The following is a 20343-nucleotide window of genomic DNA, read 5'->3' on the forward strand; positions in this document are numbered from 1 at the left end:
AACTTTGGTAATTTTAATAAAACTGAATTTTAAAAATGATTTCCTTTGTTTTTTCAAAGTCTTAAGAAATCTTTCTGTAGTGATATCGTAAAGATACTCAGTCACCCAAGGGTTTTCTGTTATGCTCATCACAATTAGACCTTTTTTAATCCACAGGAAATTATTGTGTATGATTTGAAGTAGGAACCACACCACATTTTTCTTAACTTGGACTTCTAAAAGTAGCCTATCTTTCCCTTACAGATTTCAGTGCAACCTCAGATCACACACAGTTTCCTTATGCTCATTCTTTTTACATACTTTTCTACTCTTATTTCATGGTCTATTTTGCCATAAGTACTAGTTTCTTTCTTTCTTTTGTTGGTGGTGTTGGGATTTGAACTCAGGGCCTTGCACTTACTAGGCAAGTGCTCTACCACTAAAGCCAGGCTCCCAGCCCTTTTTGCTTTTAGTAATCTTTTTCATATACAGTTTTTTTTTTTGCCTGTGCTAGCCTTGGACTGCAATTCTCCTACTTACACCCTTTGCAGCTGTGATTAGAGGTATGCACTAGCATACCAAGATTTTTGGTTGAGTTGGGGGTCTTGCTCACATTTTTCCTAGAATGGCCTGGACTGCTATCCTCCTACCTGTGCTTCCTGCACAGCAGGGATGAAACACCATTGCCCAGCTTATTTGTGGAGACAGGGTCTGGCTTTTGGTCCTGGCTGGCCTGGAACCAGGATCCTTCTGATCTCTTCCTCCTGAGTAGCTGGGATTACAGGCATGCATGACTGTTTAAGGCCCAGGGTTTCTTAACTATGGTTCAGTTCCATTTCTCTTTCCTGGTGTCAGGCAGCACTTCTAATTAATTTCAGTCTCTTTTACTCAAAGCTTCTTTCTTTGGTGCTCCAGAGTCTGTTCAGCTCCTGAGCTCCTCATCTCAATGCCTGTGCTTTCTTCTAATACTTACAAAATTTATGATCACCTACAGTTGTTTCTTATTATTTTCCTTAGTGTGATATTGTCATTTTGGTTTGCCATGGTTGTTGTTCTTTCATTTGTCTTGGTAAAGATTCTAAATGTTACTAATTCAGTATGTTTAATATTTAAGTTTTGTATTGGGCAATTGCATGTTTCAATAGTTGGTTTTGTTATCTTTCCTAACAGTTTAGTTTCTGCATGTTTTAGAGGTTTGGTTTTTTTGTGGTACAGGGGCTTGAACTCAGGGCCTGGTGCTTGCTAGGTAGGTGCTCTAACCTTGAGCCACTCCCCAGATAGAGGTTTGGTCGTACCATGATTTAAGAAAAAGTTCCCTCTTTCTCCTGTCCTTGACTATTTTGCATTTGCCTCACTCAGTCCTTATGACACCCCAGACCTGAAGGGATTCTGGGCATCCTCACCAAGTTGATGTGGATGTCACAGCTCTCACTGGGAACAGGAATGGGACAGGACTTGGGATCTGAAGTTTGGTTTCAACACACATCTGCATGTTCCTGTTTAGGCCACAGGTGACTGCTCGGTCCAGCTACCCCTTACCATCTGGGGTCCCAATTCCTAAGCACAAGGGAGGCCATGACTTCCTGCCCTCAAGGGCACTCAGCTCCTGGCTGCAGTAACTGAACTCCAGACACCTGCTGTCCTGCCTGCCTAGGGAACCAGGCTGCTAGGAGCTTCAGGTCCCGGCACTGCTTTGTTGTTTTGTCCCATTTCTGTTTCTCCACCATGTTCTGTTCTGCTATGTAGGCTGGGAAAGGGAGCTAAGAAATGGGAACCTATAATGCTTTGAAGAGTATGGGGTCACATTAAACTTCTTTAGAAACATGGTTGGAAGCTCCCTATACTTGTTTTAGTTTTCCTCAGCTAGTGACCATCCATACTAAACTACCCTTCAAATAAAATATGAGGGGTTGTTTCACAGGTTTGTCTTACCCTCCTCTCCCCTCACCCTCCAAATTCTTCAGGTGTTGCCCTGGAGCCATGCAGCAAGTTTAGTTTAAATGTGGAGTGCTGTGCTGCCCCCTAGTGGTGAGCAGTTGTTGTCTACATTTTATTCTATGATTTTTTATTAGCAAATAGTAGTTGTACATGGCTGTGTTTTATTAATGTGTTTGCATTTCTCAAAGCTTTGTATCTTGGTCATTAATAGTTGCTGCATGTGATTTTTACAACTTCATAGGTAGAAAGGAGATAACTTTTATGGATCTTATGTTCCTAGAATTTGAGCTGCTTAGCGTTTTCATCCTAGCAGAACAGGAATACGGTAAGAGGACAGAGTGAAAAGACTGGCTAAGGATTGTCAGCTAGATTTTGATTTCTCCACCATTAATTGCCCCAGGCCCTGAACACTCAACCTTTGAAATACAGGTAAAAGTCAAAGAGACAAAGCCATACATTTACTGACCTTTGTACCTGTTTGATCACTCCAAAACATGAAGACTCAATTGCTGTTTGAGCTCAGTTTTTAGTACGAAGTAAAATAAATATATTCCTTTCTATCCTTCATTCTCTTCCTTTAAGCAAGACTCCCATCTCGCTTATACAAAGCCTCCAAAATGCTGTGAGCCCCTAAATAGTAAACTCGGCTGGAAACTTCATTGGCCATTGCTGCAGTAATGCTGTGTAGTAAAGCATGCTAAAATCCAGTAGCTTTTAGTGGCAAGCGTTGATTTGCATCATGTAAACACCAATCATGGTTCAGTTGAGCTAGTTTGGGTTCTTCCAAGCTGGCTTGGCTATCCACTGGGGCTAAGGTTTTGGTCTGTATGTCTCTCTCTGGGACCAGGCCGAGAGAGCAGCAGCAACCCAGGAAGAGTTCCTGTGTGAAATAGCAGGGGTGTAGCAGGAGGAAAGCTATACTCTACAGTCAGATTTAAAGTCCCTCCCCATATCGTGTGAATGCATGGTCCACTGGCCAAAGCAAGTCACATGGCCCAGTCCACAAGAAGTATTCCACAAAGGACCTGGAGGTGGAAGTGAAAGAATGTTTGCTCAACAGTGGCCCCATCCTTCACATCTACATGTGAAATAATTGGACCAAACAATAAAGTCTTCTTAGCAGAAGTAAGACTTCCTAAATTAACACTGGGGTGTAAATGCTGAAAACTTCTCAAACCTTTCAAAGATGTATGATACAGAAGGCCTTCTGAGGTTGGAAACTTGTGTTGTTCATTTTCTTGTACTCAGGAGTTGAGGTCAGTGCCTGGCTCAAAGAAAGAGGCTAGTATATGGGGTCTAGGCTGCCATAATGGAACCCCATAATCCTGCAAATTTAGACATAGCAGAAATTTATTTCCCATAGTTCTGAAGGCTGAAAGGCCAATACTAAGGTAGAGTCTGGTGAAGGCCCAGGCCCATTTCCTTGTTCACAGATAGTTGTGTTCTTGTTGGATGGGTGGATCTTGTGTCCCCCCATCCCCCATGGTGGAAGGGATGAGCTGGCTTTTTAGAGTCTCTTTTATAAGGACACTAATCCCATTCATTGATTCATGACAGCTTTGATTCCAACCTAATCACCTCCCAAAGACCCCATCTCCTAATGCCAGCACCCTAGGGGTTAGGATTTTTACTTATGAACTGGGGGTTCCTAAATATTCACTCCATCCTAGTAAGAAATTAATGAGCTCAGGGAGTTGGGATTTCCTCCATTTTGTATTACTGGACTTTTTATATTTCTGCCTAAGAAAATCCTAAAAATTCTCAGGCAAGGAGAGACATTGAGAACCATAGTCCTAAAATCTTGAGATTTTGCCTACCTGTTACCCAATATTTTATTTTTCTGATACATAAACTATTCTTTCTTTAACACATATAGAACAAAATAGTAGGTTAATTCATTAATTATTCACTTGATTTCTACAGGGTCTTATCCTTTTGAAGAGTTCAGGTGGTTTATACCCCAAATTTGACCCAGGTGCTGAACTGATGACCACACGCACAGTGGACAGGAAAGGGTTTCTTGCTCACTTAATGAGAGTGCTGGGGGAGCAGGGCAGGCCTCCAAAGCTAGTTTGAAAATGACTTGAGGGACAGCAAGAGAGGGCAAGTGGCTTGGGTTTTACAGTGTTTAGGGGGTAGAATGGACTGAGGATTCCCATTGTGGGCAGTGGTTTAACTCTTCTATCTGGGTTGAGGAGTTTCTTATGGGATTATGCATTTGTGGGTACAGGAGAATAGAGAAGCTTAAAAGTTGTCAGCAGCTGGACATCAAGAAGTGGAGCTGACTCCTCATTATCCATCCTGCACCCTCTGTGTGATTGTTGATGGGCCACAGATAAAAGGTGCTGTACCCACATTTCAGGGATGGTCTCTCACCAGCTGTGAACTTAAGGCACTCAGTTCAAAAGCCCTCCTCACAGCTGTTGGCTTTTTTCTTCTGTTTTTGCTGATTTTGAGTCCTTTTCTACTGTTTCTTGCAAGTGCAAAAGTAGCCATGCCTTTTCCAAGGCACATAATTACTGTGGACTACATTGTTCATATGTGTAAGGTACACCAAGACCCGGCTGCACACTTTGCCTCTCTACACAAGAGGTCAGATTTGATTTTGTTCTTTGATTTTGGAGCAAATGGCTTAAGGGTTTGCCTTTTAGGACTGTGACCATTTTCATCAATGTTAGAGATGATTAGATATAGTTTCTGGATCTACTCATGGATGAATATGTTTGAATTCATTGGAAACTGTTCAACTGTTGGAAACTGGCATATTTTCCCAAATGTCACCCTTTACTTTGGCGTATATTTGCAATACTTTTACTATTATTTAATTTATTCTTTAAATCATCTTTTTTTGCTTAAATAAAATGAAGCTGACCTCTATGGTACTCAAGCTTCACTGTGCATCCTGGCCAGTCAGGAGGCTTGGCATAGCATCCTTAGGGTTTCTAGTCAGTGGATCCAGGTAGGAATGAGAACTGGCACTTCTAAGTAGTTGTAGGTGATGCTGATGTAGCTGTTTCAGGGACCAAACTCTCATCAACACTGATTTAAAGCAGTACTATCCACGAAATCATTAATTTTTATGTGCTAACTTGATTTTGTCTTTAATGCACATTAAAATAAACATTCAACCTCAAAAACAAGGTCCAGAGGTCTACTACAAAAAAAGCTTTTCTGGTGTAAAAGTTTGTCCTTAGCTTTGCAAATACTGATTGACTGTTTTTCAAGTACAATGCAGAAGGAGGATACTTTCCCTTTAAGACCAAAAGGAGAAGTCACCCAGTGAATATGTTCAAGAATCCTATAGGTATATGGAAGTAAGTTACATTGTCTGCAGATATGAAACATCACAGTGAAATCCCTGTGTACAATGCATATATGCTAATAAAAATGGGAAAAAAAAGACTGAAGTGTGAGCTTGAAAATGTAACACCATGAGACGTGGATGAGGCCAGTGAGAGGACAAGAAGGACACACGATAACTCACTGGGGAGTCAGGAATTTTCTAATTCCCCAACTGTGTGCAGAATCCAGCCTTGCCAGTGTTAGATGAGCGTGCATGTAAGCGATGGAGAGAGGCTAACATATATGTGATGTATAGGAGAGAGGATAAATGAACTCAGATATATATAACCTGGTGTCTAAAGTCTGGAACTCTACAAGGAAGATAGGTAAGTCATCATTACATAACTTGACGTTGTAACTCACACCACTTGTTTTGAGTCCTAGCTCCTCAAACCTCCCTGGATTAAAAATATGCAATGCCTCTCTTAAAAGCTATGGAAAAGACTCCTAAAGCTCGCAGCCTTTAAGTCCCCACAGGATTTCGAGTTCTGTTTGTACCTGAAATTCAGGGGAAGAAGAGTGCCACTCACAACACATGCCTTGAAGCCACTGCTAGCATGGTCTTGTCACCTTTATGTTCTTTTCCATTCTCTCGTGAGTTTTCAAAATGAATAATCCTATAGCAGAGGCTTGACCTCTTCCTTCTACATGTTGTGCACAGATTCTGTTTTATCGTTCTTCTTGGGATGGGGGTGTGCTTTCCTGCCACCTGTAACAGTGATAATGCTGGCAAAAATCTTTGTTTAAGGTGTTGGCTTTCAATGACCTGCTTTATCAATGTGTTAGGAAATCAGTCATATGACTATTTTAAAATTAGTCATAGTTACACCAGTCACACCCTTGTAGGTACAATTTATGCCAAATGAATCATTTCAAAATAGTCTGTATAATGTCTGTTCATAAGGTTGAAGCTATCTGCAGAAGGCAGTCAAGTTTGCAAGAATGTTGGCTTAATCAGGCTTCCTTTGACAACTTTGTAGAAACTTGGAATCAGTTAGGGTTTAGATATTTATCATCACATGGGTTAGGACCCAACCTTTATTCAAAACTCAAACTTTCTAAATTGCTTTATACTTCTTATGAATCTAGACATTCTCTTGTGCTCATGTAATATTCTAGAGTTGATGTATGATAAAATGAACATAACATATTTTTCATATATCTTAATGTTAGATATGCATACAGAAAATTGCATAAAACACTTACAGGTGTTAAAGAGTAATTTTTCCTCGATCACCCATGTCAGAGCATGTTGCTCAATCACAACCCAATTCAGTTCTTTCTCTCCCCAAAGTCAGCATTCTTCTGATTCTGGTGATATTATTACTTGCTTTCTTTTAGACTTTTCATTTATTTGTGCCTGGCTTAAGGTATTGGTCAGTTTTCCATTATTGTAACAAATACCTGACACAATAAATTTAAAAAGAAGAAAGGTTTCTTGTGGCTTACAGTGTTAGAGGTTCCAGTCTGACTGATCCACTCCATTGCTTTTGGCTTGTGGCAGCACAGGACCTCATGTTTGGAGTATATGGTGGAGAGGACCCATTCACCTCACTGCTGAACATGAGAAAGGAGAAGAAGAGGCTGTATTCCCACTACCCCTTTCAAGGGCACAGCCTCAATGACCTAAAACCTCTCACCAGGCCATGCCTCCTAAAGGACCCACTATCTTTGAATACTGCTGCCCTGCGGAACACGCTTTTCTCATGTGGGCTTTTAGGGGACACCCAAGATCCAAACTACAGTAGTTTGGATTGTTGGGTGGGGAAATGTGAGTATCATCAGCTTATTAGAAAATGTCAGGTGTTTTCCATACTGGTTGTACCGTTTATGCTCCTGCCATGAGCATGCAAGAGTCTCCATTTCTCTGCCTCTTCACCAACACTCGGTTTCATCAGACTTTAAACACACTCGGGACTTCACCACCTGCAGGTCAGCCAACCTTAGATTACAAGTGCTCAAAAACCTTTGTGTCTGTACTGAACATGAACAGACATTTTTCTTGTCATGATTCTCTAAACAATGCAATGTGACAACTGTTTGCATGGCATTTACATTGAATTAAGACAACTTAATGTGCAGGGGAGGATGTGCACCACACCATTTACATAAGAATTGGAGCACTTGTGGCTTTAGATACACTTGAGAGTCGTAGGACCAAGGATACACTTGAGGGTGTGGAGACCAGGGGACAGCTGTATTGCTGGCTACTGCTGAGAAAGAGCATGTTTTTGTGGGTTTATTATTTGGATGTCTTTGTAAAATAGTGCTTGTTGATGTTCTTTGCCTATTTTTAAGCATGGGCTCCACTTTCCACAGCTTTGTAAAAATTTTAAATTTATATTTTTATTAAATACTAGTTGATATGTGTGTTTCAAGTGCATTCCCCCACTGCATGGCTGGTCTTTTCTCTCTGTGGTTATATTTTGATGAAAAAGAAGTTCTTATTTTTTAACGAAGCCACATTTACCAGGTTCCCCCCCACTCCCATTCTATGCAGTGTTTATTGTACCTTTCGTATCCTGAAACTGTAAAAATATTATGCCATATTATCTTAGGAAATATTCACAGCTTTGCTTTGTTTGACTCTTAACTGACTTATAGTAGTTTATTATGTGGTATAAAGTTGAGATCCGTTTTATGTTTTTTTGTAAGAATGGCCATTTTCTTCTACCAATAGTTACTGAAAGACCTTTGTGCAGCAAAGCTCTTCAGGATTACCTCTGCCATAATCAGGTGGCTATAGCTGGAGGAGTGGCTCAAGCCATAAGAACGCCTGCCTAGCAAGCTTGAGACCCTGAGTTCAAACCCCAGTGCTGCCAAAAAAAGAAAAAAAAATCTAATCAGCTGTAGATTCATGATGGATTTCTCTTTTAGTCAATACCACACTGTCTTAGTTATACCTTAACCGTTCTCGTCGAGTAGTAAGTTGTCTCAATCTATATTTTTGAGGGTTTCTTTACTCAATTGGTATTTTGTGTTTCCATGATTACATACACATTTTAGAATCCACTCCAGGTTCCAACAAAACAAAAGCCCCAAGACATTTTGAAGGATTGTACTGAACTGTAAATCAGTTTGGCACCTTACAAAGACTGAGTCTTATAAATAAAAAGTAGCCTACTCACTTGCTGTCTTCCTGTCTCTGCCTTTATTGGCAAACGATTTCAATCAAGTGATAATGTTTTCTCATTTCAGGACCTTAAGTATTTTTGTAGTTTTTTCCCCCAGATACTTTGTATTCTCAGGATACTTTATATTTTAAAGGTTACTTTTTAAGTTTTCTTTTTTTAAGTCACTTTGTTGCTAGTGTGAGATTTTGTGTATTTTTTGTTCATATCTAACAACTGTAGCAAACTCAAATTCTCTGATATTTTATCTCCTGAATCTTTTAGATTTCTCTAAATATACATTAGTGAATTCTAGTTTTCTTTCCCCTTTATATTCCTCATGGTGTGTGTGTGTGTGTGTGTGTGTGTGTGTGTGTGTGAACTACGTCTGCCAATAGCCCTTGGAGGAAATATGTCTCTATATATGTTTATAGCATGTATCCTGTGTTAAACTGAATCTGCTAGAGAAAGCATTTAAATGAGTAATATTTGCAGGTTTTTAAAAACTTATTGCTGAACTAACCTTTTCTTTCTGGTGTACAGTTGAGTTTTCACCTGTAACCAGATTCATGAGCCAGCACCATCATAGGATGGAGAATGGCTTCATCCTGCATGTTGTGGCTCTACAGTCAAACCTCCTCCGTCCCCACACTCTGCCACCACTGCTCTGATCTGCTTATTGCTCCTCTAGTTTTGTCTTTTCCAGATGCCATGTAACACCATGTAGATGGAATTAAACACTGGCTGCCTTCTTACACTGACTTTCTTCACTCTACCCAATGACTTTGAGATGTATCTGTGTTGATGCATCTGTTTCTTTTTACTGCTGAGTGGAGTAGTGTTCTATTCTAGAAACATATCACAGTTTTAAAAATATGTATTTGTCTATTGAATTAAGTATGTTTTCTGATGTTAAAACTTATTCTTCCTTGGAAATGCTACTTAACCCTCTGTGCATCAGTTTCTTCAGCTGCAGTTTTGGGATAAATCTTACATCATAGAGTTATTGTGGGGATGAAATGGGTTAGTGCATATGAAGTCAGCCTCCAAATCTGCAGATTCAATCAGCCACAGATCCCAAATATTTGAAGAAAAACTGCATCTATGGTGAACATCCTTTTTTCTTGTCCTCATTCCCTAAACTATAGAAGAACTATTCACATAATGTTTATGCCAATTCGGTATTGTACCCTGGAAATGATTTAAAGTATACAGGAGGATGTGTGTAGGTTATATGCATATGCTCAGCTGTTTTATGCAGGTGATTTGAGCATATGTGAGTCTTGGTATCCTTCAGGGGTGTCACAGTCAACGTAGCATGCACACTGAAGGCCAGCTACACTTAGAATAATGTCTACTACACAGTAAGTGATTACTATGCAAACTGTTATTAGTGTCTCCAATATTAACAAAGATTTTGAGATAGAAAGAACTTGACACATTCAAGAAATGGCAAGATGTGGGTGTGCTGAGGGTAACGAGCAGGGAGGAGGAGTGCTATGCAATGACACCATGACAGGGAGAGGCCCATTGTGAAGAGCTGCATGGCTGCAGCAAGCCATTTTGATTTCATTTCAAATGCAGTGGAGAGCCATTTTGATTTCATTTCAAATGCAGTGGAGAGCCAGGTTGAGACATGGTGCGGTTCACATCCTTAGTACTCAGGTTGATGTGAGGGGTAAGAGTACTGCAGTTGTGTAGGAGAAAGAGGGTGGTGGTGCAGATGAGTGTGGTGGCTGTGGGAGATGGTGACAAGTGGCTTCATCCAAGGTTGGATGCAGAACTCACAGAATTGCAATGGAGTCACAGCTCAGTGTGGCATAGTCCCTGCAGCTCACTAGAGTTCCCTTTCTACTTCTGAATTGAGCATGAACTGTCGTGCCTGATTTATGAAACCTACTTGGAGTAATAGCCGGTCTTTAGCACGCTTTTAAGTGAGGTCTGACTGCTTTCCTATTCACATAGCACTGGCCATTCTTGCAGAGAGTCAGCTCATCCTACAGAAGGAGGTAGACACAGCACACTGCCGTGTGGCTCTCTGAGCACAGACAGTTGATTCTGTGACCCCCATACTTAGCTGTTCTTCTGGAGATGAACTTGCCTTGGCTGCTTTGTGCTCAGTCAGTGGGATGGTAGGTTTAGTGGTTGGCTGGAGTTCCTGTGTACACTGGGGACTTATTTTTGGAATAAACATTATTAGACTCAGATGAAAATTGGACCAGAAATTGATTTTTGTCCTCCTTCCAGCCTCAATTCATCCTAGAATCTCTCTTCCAAATGACAAATCATCTTGGCTTTCTGAGGTGACCTCAAGACTAAAATAGGACCAGGGTGCTTATTTAACCTTGCATTCAAGTGGAGGTATTTAAAAAAAAAAAGAGTTAAAAATAGTTCTCTGACCTCACAAGAACGTCTTCTTTTTATTTCCTGCTTTTAACACAACTGTGTTTGTTCTTTGTGGGGCCTCAATGTCCAGCTCCTCCTTGAAGACAAACACCTGACCCAGCCTTTATCTGGAACACATTCATCATGATAGTTTTTTTTTTTTAACCCCATCCTCTCTGCTTAATTTGGGACTTTTCAAAATTCAGATTTTGTTAAAAGGAAAGAATCTCCCTTTTCTCCTGAGCTGTGTGTTGTGTCTGGTCCCAAAGTCTGACAGCTTTCATCCAGCAATGTCCATTTATGGCATCCACTTACTCATTAGTTGTAAGATAACCTCAGGGTCCAGGAGATGTTCACTTGAATTTTGTGCCTCATTTTGCGCTTCTTTGTAACTGGCTTCTTTTGTGATCTTACAGAATACCAAGCTGCTATTTTACACTTGAAGAGGGAACACAAAGAAGAAATCGAAAACCTGCAGGTATCTACCTCTTTGATTCTACTGACCTGGCTATCTGATATCTAGTTTTCTCATGTACTGAAGTAAATATTCCATCTGTGTTGAAGTATTTAACTAGATAACATCAGCACCTGCCAGTGGGCACCGAGCCTGTCCTCCAATGAAAGCCTGGGATACTGTGCTTAACAGCATTCAGTTCCTAATTTTGAAAAATGACTGTAAATCCCTTTGATTTGATCAGAAAAGGGATACTTTTGTTTTTAAAGCAGGAAAGAAGGCTGTATTCAGATTCTTACTGTGTACATGAAGAATTTGGAAGTTGTTTCTCCTGTGCACAGTGTAGGTCATTTTGAGGGACTGACTTGCACTCGGGTTCATATCTGTGTGTCTCAGCACATCCCCGTGGGGTGACTCATGCCAATGGCACTTGGGGAGGAGGCCCTAGTTGGGGGAAGAGCTGTGCTGGTGGACGGCAGCTCCATCCTGCCATGTGAAGCCCAGAATGGCTGAGGGTCACTTCCCTGCCCTCTGTCTGACCATCCTCTCCATGCTGGTGTTTGTTTTCACTGCTTGTGGCAGGAGGTTCAGATATTTTCTTTTCTTTCTTTCTTTTTTCTTTTCTTTTTTTTTTTTTTTTGTCAATTTTGGGCAGCATTGGGGGTATTTCCAGGTCCCAGGTCTTGCATTCAGGCAGGCTTTCTACCCCTTGAACTGCACCCTGAGCCCTTTTTGTCTTTACTTTTCAGATAGGGTCTCATACTTTTGTCCAGGGCTGGTCTCAGACCAGGATCCTCCATCTGCCTCTGTGTATCTCAGATTACAGGCATGTACTACCACATTTTGCTTATTTTTTCAGATAAGGTCTTATTAACTTTTTCCCTGGCTGACCTCAAACTGTGACCTCTTATCTCCACCTCCCAAGTAGCTGGGATTACAAGTGTGAGCTACCATGCCCTGCAGAGTTCAGAATCTTAACTTCAAGTAACAACATATTGAATCAGACTATGAGGTCTAGTTTATTGATGGCTTGGGTAATCCCATACATCAGGAAGGAATAATAACAAATTTTGAATAAAACTTCTTGCTCATTTAATGCTAACTCATTACTTGCTAATTTAATGAATTTGTGGGTCAAACATTCTTCTTTTCCTTTGTAATTTATTTTATTTACAAATAGAAATTATGTGTGTGTGTATGTAGTATACAACATTCTTTGAAATGTGTATACATTGTAGAGTGCCAAGTCAAGTTCAGTAACATATGTGTTGCCTCATGTACTTATTTATTTTTGTTAAAAAATACTTAAACTCCACTCAGCAATTTCAAGTGGATAATTCATTGTTATCAACTTCAGTCACCACAACAGATCTCTTGGACTTACTCCTCATGTTTAACTGAAATTTTATATCCTTTGATCAACACCTCCCTAGCCTACCACCCTCTAGCCCCTGGTAGCCACTCCTGGACTCTTTTTCTATGAGTTCAGCCTTCTTAGATCCGACAGATAAGTGAGATCATGCATACCATTGATGACTTCCAGGTTTGTCTGTATTGTTACAAATGACAGAATTTCCTCCTTTTAGGCTGAATAGTATTCCACGGTGTGTGGGTGCACATTTTCTTTCCATCCATTGATGAACACATGGGTCATTCTGTTTCTTGGTTTTTGTGAATAGTGCTGTCATGAACACAGGAGAGCAGACATCTCTCCAACATACTGATATCCCTTGGACATATGCCTATTGTGGGATTGCCGTACGTAGTTCTGTTTTTAACAATGGCTTTGCTAGTTTACATTCCCATCAAAAGTGTTGAACAGTTCTCTTTTCTCCACATCCTTGTCACCACTTGTTGTTGTCTTGTACCTTTTCTGGTAATAGCCATTATGACAAGTGTGAAGCAATTTCCCATCCTGGTTTTCCTTGCATTTCCCTGATGGTTAGTGAGGCCAGTTAGTTTATCTGATGGCCATTTGTACATGCTCTTTTGAAAAACATCTGTTGGTTTCTTTGCTCATTTTAAAATCAGATTGTTTGCTTTCTTGCTGTTAAGTTAGCTGAGCTTCTTATAGGTTTGGTGTGTTAACCGCTTATTAGATGTATGGAAATACTCTTTTCAATAAATAATAATGTGCTTTAAAATATCTGAGGTAGCATATTGGATTATATATAGTCACTAGAGGTGGCAAAAAATTGTTAAGAGAAGTAGCATTGTATATGAGTTCATGAAAGACCCCGTCAGGCAGATTTAAACACAAGGTTTGAAAGGGGGAGTGAGCCAATTTCACAAAGAGACAAAAACGTGGAAAGGTACCTCTGTCTCTTAGAGAGGTGGAGGGAGGCCCTTATCTCTTTACTGTGAATGCCCTACAGCAACTCTTTCTTGTTCTTTGTTCTGGAGTGAAAAAGATTCTCAGCTGTGTCTGAGGATTTGAAGTTGATGGGCGGTAATTTAAGAAATAGACTTTTAAGAGGCAGGTGCAGCATTGATTCTGCAACCAGTTTTCTCCATATTGAGCTGAGCCCTGTGAGGGCTGGAGCAGCTAAATGATGTCTGTGTGATAGTAAATGGTGACAGTCTTTGAGTTCTGACCTGTGGTAGGCACTGTCCCAGGCATGTTGTGTCATCTCTGCAGAATCCTGAGGTCTTATCTCTCACACCAAGAAGAGGTTGGTGTGCTAATCAGATTTCCGTCATTGTTACAAATACCCAAGATGACAGACTTGAAGAGGAAGAAGGATTTATTTTGGATCACAGTTTCAGAGGTTTCAGTTCATGGTCACTTGGCCCAGTTGCTTTGGGTCTGTGGTCGCCTAGTCCATCATGGTGGGAGCATGGGACAGTGAAGTCCTTGTTCACTTCATGGTGTCCATAAATAAGAAACAGGATGGGGCAGCTTCCCAATATCCCCTTCAAGGACTCGTCCCCATGCCCTAATTTCCTTCCACTAGGTACCACCTCTTAAAGGTCCCATCACCTCTCAATAGTGTCATAGGCCAGACCAACTTTCAACACACAGGCATTTAGGGGACATCGAACGTCCAGACTATGACAGTAAAGACCAGAGTGTATGGGGCCAGGCATGATAGCATAAATTGTAATCTCAGCTACTTGGGAGGTGACAGGTAGAGATTGGGAAGAATCCTGGTTCTAGGCCAGCCTAGGCAAAAATGTGATATCCTACCTGAAAAATAACCAAAGCCAAAAGGGCTAGGAGTATGGCTCAAGTGGTAGAGTGCTTCCCTACTGAGTTCAAACCCCAGTATCTCCAAAAAAAAAAACCAAAAAACAAAAAAAGAGAGAAAGTAAATGTGATTATGATCTCCTTAAGAGATGAGTTAGACTAAGGTATGATTTGCAGTAGTAACAGTTCCTGGTTGTACTTTAGATTTTTATGGTTAATTTCTCACAGCATTATCCATTCTTTTGATGCTATTAGTAAAAAAAAACTAAGTTTTACTAACACTTGTCCCATGTTTATGGTTTATATCTAATTGCTAATGCCCTGTGACTGTGGCACAGTGCTACCACCCAGGCAGTGTGTGTACATACACGCACACACATATGTATACGCATATTTGAAACTACTCCCCTAGTCACAGGCAGACAACCCTGGCCTGACCTGTCAAAGCACTGTGTTTCACAAATACAGCATTTTAAAGATTGAACTCAGAATACAGATCCTTAAATGTGAAGGTTTTTACATAATACGTGGATTTCTAGCAGAGTCTAAGAAATAGGAAAATCTGACAGTAGTTTTTCCTGCATGACTTCAACCTGCTCGGGGTGGCAGCAGGCATCCAGTTCAACTTGGACAATAATGTCCAGCTTGACACTGTCTGCTCTGGACCAGGTCCCCTGTGTGGCTCCTCTAGACTTTCATTTCTTTGTGTGTGATGTCCATCGGCAACCTTCACTGCTTGTTAGATTTCCTTCCTCCGTTGACAGGTCAAGGAGAAGTCGTGTGTTTTTCAGGAGTCCTTCATGCCTTTCTAGATAAGTATTTCACACTTGAGGTGTATGGGAAAAGTGAGTAATCCTGTTATCACATACAAAAATGGCTGTGTGACATGTTTATTTGGGGGGAATATTTTCATAGAATTTAAAGAAACGGTGTGTTTAGTTAATAGAGCACTAAGTTTAGCTGCCTATTCTGTTTTTTGACATAGATTTGTAGAGAAGCCGCTTCATCATTCCTTTCTCCCACCAGCAAAAAGGAAATCCTTACTACCTGAAATATTTCGATTGTTGACTTTTTTTAGCCCATGGTTTGAAGACCAATGAGTGGGAGAGTTTGGGGTTTATATCCCTATGCACACCGTGCCTTGCAACCAATGTTTGTTGAGTGTAGCAGTATAGAGAGGACACGGGATCCCAGGACTGGCTTTTCACAATTTGCAAACATATTCCCATTATAGTTCAAAAGGAAAGATTTATTATGACCTATGTGAATCAGTTCCAGGCACCTTGTGCTTATATACCTCTCTGCAAATAGAGAATTTGATGGACTTTTCCAGTCTCCAGTGGGGCAGTGATTAAGTGCTTTCCATGACATTAATATTTCACATCTAATGTAACCATAGCAGAGTTTATTCATGTTTTTCAAGGGTGCTCTTCATTTAGCAAACTTTGCCCTGAAAGTTTATGGTTACTTCATGATTCTCAGGATTGTCTGATTTGTTTTACAATTTTTTGATAGTTCTGGATTTCTAACAGTTTTGCACCTTACCCCTAACAGTTCTTTACAATTTCTTAGGTGAGAAGCTTTTGTTATAAGGTAGCCATGGCATAGCAAATTCATGATTATTGGGTAGAAACAGTCTATAACTTTTATGGCATATGATAAAACATTCTCCTACTGTATCAATAGTTATTTATTTGAGGTTGCTTAGTAGCTAGGATTTGAAAATCACTATCACAGGCTTTCTAGAGCTGATTTCTTCCCTTATTGTAGTTTAGTATTAGATGTGATTTTATTATTATTTATTACTGGGATTTGAACTCAGGGCCTTATGGCTCTACTACTTAAGCTATTCCCCATCTCTTTTTTGGTTTAGGTTATTTTTCAGATAGGGTCTCACATTTTTGCCTGGGGCTGGCTTCCAGCAGAAATCCTCCTACCTCCACCTCTCCCATATCTGTGATTGCATGCATCTACCAACATGCCTATCTTGTCCTTTGAGATAGGGTCTCACTAACTTTCTTGACCAGGCTGAATTTGAGCCACAGTTCGCCCATCTCTACCTCCCATGTAGCTGGGATTATAGGCATGAGCCACCACACCTAACTGGATGTGATATTATTTAACACTTGATGATAGTGTGAAAGTTGAGTTTTGGAATCAAGAATCCAGCTATTGATTGGATCAAGAGTCCTACCTGAGATCTTGGGAAACTGACTTCTCTGAGACTTAGTTTTCATGGATTTGGCAATTGTACAACAGTCATGTTGGTGGTGAGGGTACCTCTGTCCTAGGGATGTTCAGTGTGATGCACCCTAATAGTATCAGGTCTATGGCAGTCAGTATTCAATAAGTGTTGCTTCTTATTCCTTCTTCACTGTGCGAGTTTTTTTGTTTTTGTGTTTTTTTAATAGGTAGTTGGAGATCTTCAGGTTTCTTGGTTGAGGATCTTTGGGACATTTTACTGACTCTTTGAGAGTGACTTCCCATGATCCTCTAGCTATTCTTCTGCTCTTGTGCTTTGTATCAGGGTGATTGAAACCAGGTTTTCTCAAAACTTCTTCCACAGAATAACCTACGTTTGAGATGCTCTCTGACATAAAGGTCTGTGATAAAGTAAGTTTGAAGAGTATCTGGTACTCCCTTATTGATACCTTAGAGAAGAACTATAGTAGAGACTGTTGTGTGCCTCTTTTTTGTTGTTGTTTTGTTTTTTGAGAAAGGGTCTCACTATGTAGCCCAGTCTGGCCTCAAACTCAAAATCTTCCTGACACTGCCTCCCTAGTGCTGGGATGGTAGGTATGCACCACCACACCCAGCTCGTATACTTCTTTTGTTCACAAAAAGAAATCTATTTTGTGAATACTACCGTATGTTAGTTCATATGATCTTGCCACGCATTGCATAACCCACTTCCTGAGCTCAACTTGAATTCCTTAAGTGGTCTTATTACAGTAAGCACTAAGATCCTGCTATTAACCTGCTCATTATAGGCACTTTGGAGGGAACAATGAGTTTTGTTTCCCCCAGTCCTTTGTGGTACCTAGCAAAGTTCCTAGCCCCTGGATGGCACACAAATACTTCTTATAATTTGTGGTTGAAAAATAATAGTATGTAAGTATCTGTGTGCCAAACTTCTGCTCTAGGCATTTAGCATTAATATTATAAAGAGTAACTGTGGAAATATAAGTGAAGAAATAGGTCTATCCCCATTTTCCAGGTAACAAAGCATGAGGCTGTCTTGGCTTCTCACAAGACCTAAACTAATATGTAGGGAACCTGAGGTCGGATCACCTAGGTCTGTCTAATTCAAAGCCAGAGCTCTTTGCATTAAGCAATGGAGCATTAATGGAAAACACATTAGATTTAGAATCAAGAAGGCATGGGTTATGGGCTTTCTTTCTCATGCTATGTGCATCATGAACTTAAAACAATACTTTGGGCTCAGTTTCCTAATTTCTAAAACAAGGGACCAGGCTATATAACCTAGTGGCTTCTTTGAAGTTTATAATTACCACTTTATACTTTAAAAATCCCCCAGTATTTGGTTTTTCCACTACATTGTGCTTTCAGTTTAGGATTATCAAACTTGGTATACCTAAACTCCAATTACCTGGACCCCTCAGTGCCTGGATGTGACTCTTAAGAATAGCCAGTGACACTTCTGTAGGAGGCCCATTGTCCTTAGGGCAGGGAGGGAAGTGTGAGGGTAGAGTGGATCCCTACTTCTTCAGTCCTTAAAGGTAAAGGAGGAAAAATATGTAAACTCTGCCTCCAGAGCTAGATAGTTTTACCATACTGGTTTTTGGCCAGCACTTCAAGAGGTCTAGAAATAGGTGCCATAGAGATGACAGATTGTTTTATCTGTTTTTAACTAATATTCTTTGGGTCGTGGGACCCAAGAACTAGACCCAGCCAATAGTGACTTCCTTTATGGGAACCGTCTTCATTTACACATTCATCACATGCACAGTCCCTAACTGAAAGGAACGGAACGTCACCAAGCCTCGGCCTCTGGCAGGCCCCTTCTCCTTGCGCAAGGCAGTCACATTGATGGTAACTCCCACTGCTAAATGGGTCAGGGACAGTTGCCAAGTGGGAAATTAACTTAGATTGTATGTTGTCCCCAAGGGAACCAAATGGTATGTTGGCCTCCATTAGGAGAAACTAGTAGACGTCCTTACTTCTGTCTCCAACCCAGTTCCTGGTCCCTTTCTAGTAGCTCACACAGTCCTGCTGAAACAAAATCGAGTACATACTGCCTTTGAGCTGATGTAGCAAAGTTTGTAAAGACACAAATCCTGAGCCTTTTTCATTTATCTGTCATTGTCAACACAGCATGTTTGAATCTCTTAATTCCTGGAGAATACTGTGAGGGCAGGGGAGCAATTTGTACACCAGTAAACAAAATTTTCATAAGATGAAATACAACAGTTTTATAAAGTCTTCCTGTTATTTCCCTAAGTGCTGATATCAATGTAATCCTTACTGAGATGCCAAAAAAGAAAGACATTAACAATGTTGAAAAAATGCTTTAGTTCATCATTTCATTGTGGGTATATAATAAAGTGTTGTGAGTTTAATAGAGTTACATGTTACAAGTTTGCTGGTTTACTGGCATTGAGACCTCTCTTAGGCTACCTAATAGAGTTAATTCCCTAGCTGACAGCAGCCAAAATCCCTTTGTCTTCGCCTTCAAAATGCTGTTTTGCCCCACATAATTCAGATATTATGTCAAGCTAATAGAGGGAGGCTGGTAGTATAATGAAGAATGTGTTCATCATTTCTTACCTGTATCTTGGACTGTAGTACTGGTTTCATGCTTCTCCTTCATGTACCATTAATTCCAGTCTTCTCTGGATTCCAAAATTATTTTTCATAAGGAGGTAATTTTCCCCAAATACAAGGTTGAGCATATAACTCTGCTTTTCACAATTCATTTCATCTCTCTTATAATTAACACACTCTAATTGAGCATCTGTCAAGTATGAGATGTGTTAGGGACAAAGTGCCATTTAATAATAACAGCAATGATGATATGCAACAAATGTTGGCCACTCTTGTTATCACTAAATGCCAGAGAACACACTTAGCATATGCCATGGATTATTTATGGAGTCCTCTCACAGAGTCTGTATCCAGAGGGCTTACTGTTTAGTTGGGAAAAACAGAATTTTCACCATCAAGGCAGAATAAAAGAAACAGCTTAAACTAAGTGTCTAATATTACACAGACACTAGTAAAATGGAAGACCATGTGAATGTTATCATTTTAAAATTATGTCCAAAAAAGGAATTTCAGATCTTAGATCTCAACGAAGAGACTTATCAAACCTTAGCTTTTCTGATTGCCATAAATGGGGGGCATCCTTGTGATGCAGTTCCGTTTATTTTGTCCTAATATAGAATATGAAATTATCCTTATCTGCTACAAATTCACATAGTAAACATAGTACTAATTGCTTTAGTACTAATCACTAACTGCATAGCCTTGTGGTTCTGTGCAAGACAGATAATCTGGGTTTATTTTAGAAGCCATTCCCCAGTCTCACCACCAGAGGTCAGCTTGATCCCTTTTTCTCTCAAAAATCCCAAATCGATTTTCTTCTGAGGATAGAAGTAGCTTTCCAGTTTTATGCTAAAAGTTTTTATTTTAAACATGTGGGGGGAGAAATGCTCCAACTTAGTCTGTTACACAGAAAAACATACTCATAAAAGTGTGTGTGTGTGTGTGAGTGTGTGTGTGTGTATGTATCCGGCTATACATAGAGGCATAAGGGAGATTAATCTCCCTTCAGAAGCAACAGGGCCTGTGTTTATGGCTATATGAATACATGCACATTCTACATGACTAAAGACCAGGGCCACCAAAACAATGCTTTAGGAAATCGATCATCTACATTTCCTTTAAGAATGGAATCATCGAAAGGAAGTTAGAGGTCCCTGTCATTC

General features: G+C 40.2%; 1 protein-coding gene across 9 annotated transcripts in view; it reads left to right on the plus strand.

Moving 5' to 3' along the window:
* Fmn1 (formin 1) overlaps nt 1–20343 on the plus strand; it is a 375832-nt gene that overhangs the window by 159944 nt on the left and 195545 nt on the right. For all 9 annotated transcript variants that reach the window (XR_012445380.1, XR_012445381.1, XM_074065588.1 and 6 more), the window contains one exon: nt 11171–11232. Coding sequence is in view for 7 of the 9 variants with exons in the window: in XM_074065588.1 (XP_073921689.1) it covers nt 11171–11232 (62 nt within the window). In the remaining 2 variants the exon portion in view is untranslated. The remainder of the gene's footprint in view (nt 1–11170; nt 11233–20343) is intronic.

Source organism: Castor canadensis, chromosome 2 (genome assembly GCF_047511655.1).
Source record: "Castor canadensis chromosome 2, mCasCan1.hap1v2, whole genome shotgun sequence".
Taxonomy (NCBI): Eukaryota; Metazoa; Chordata; class Mammalia; order Rodentia; family Castoridae; genus Castor; species Castor canadensis.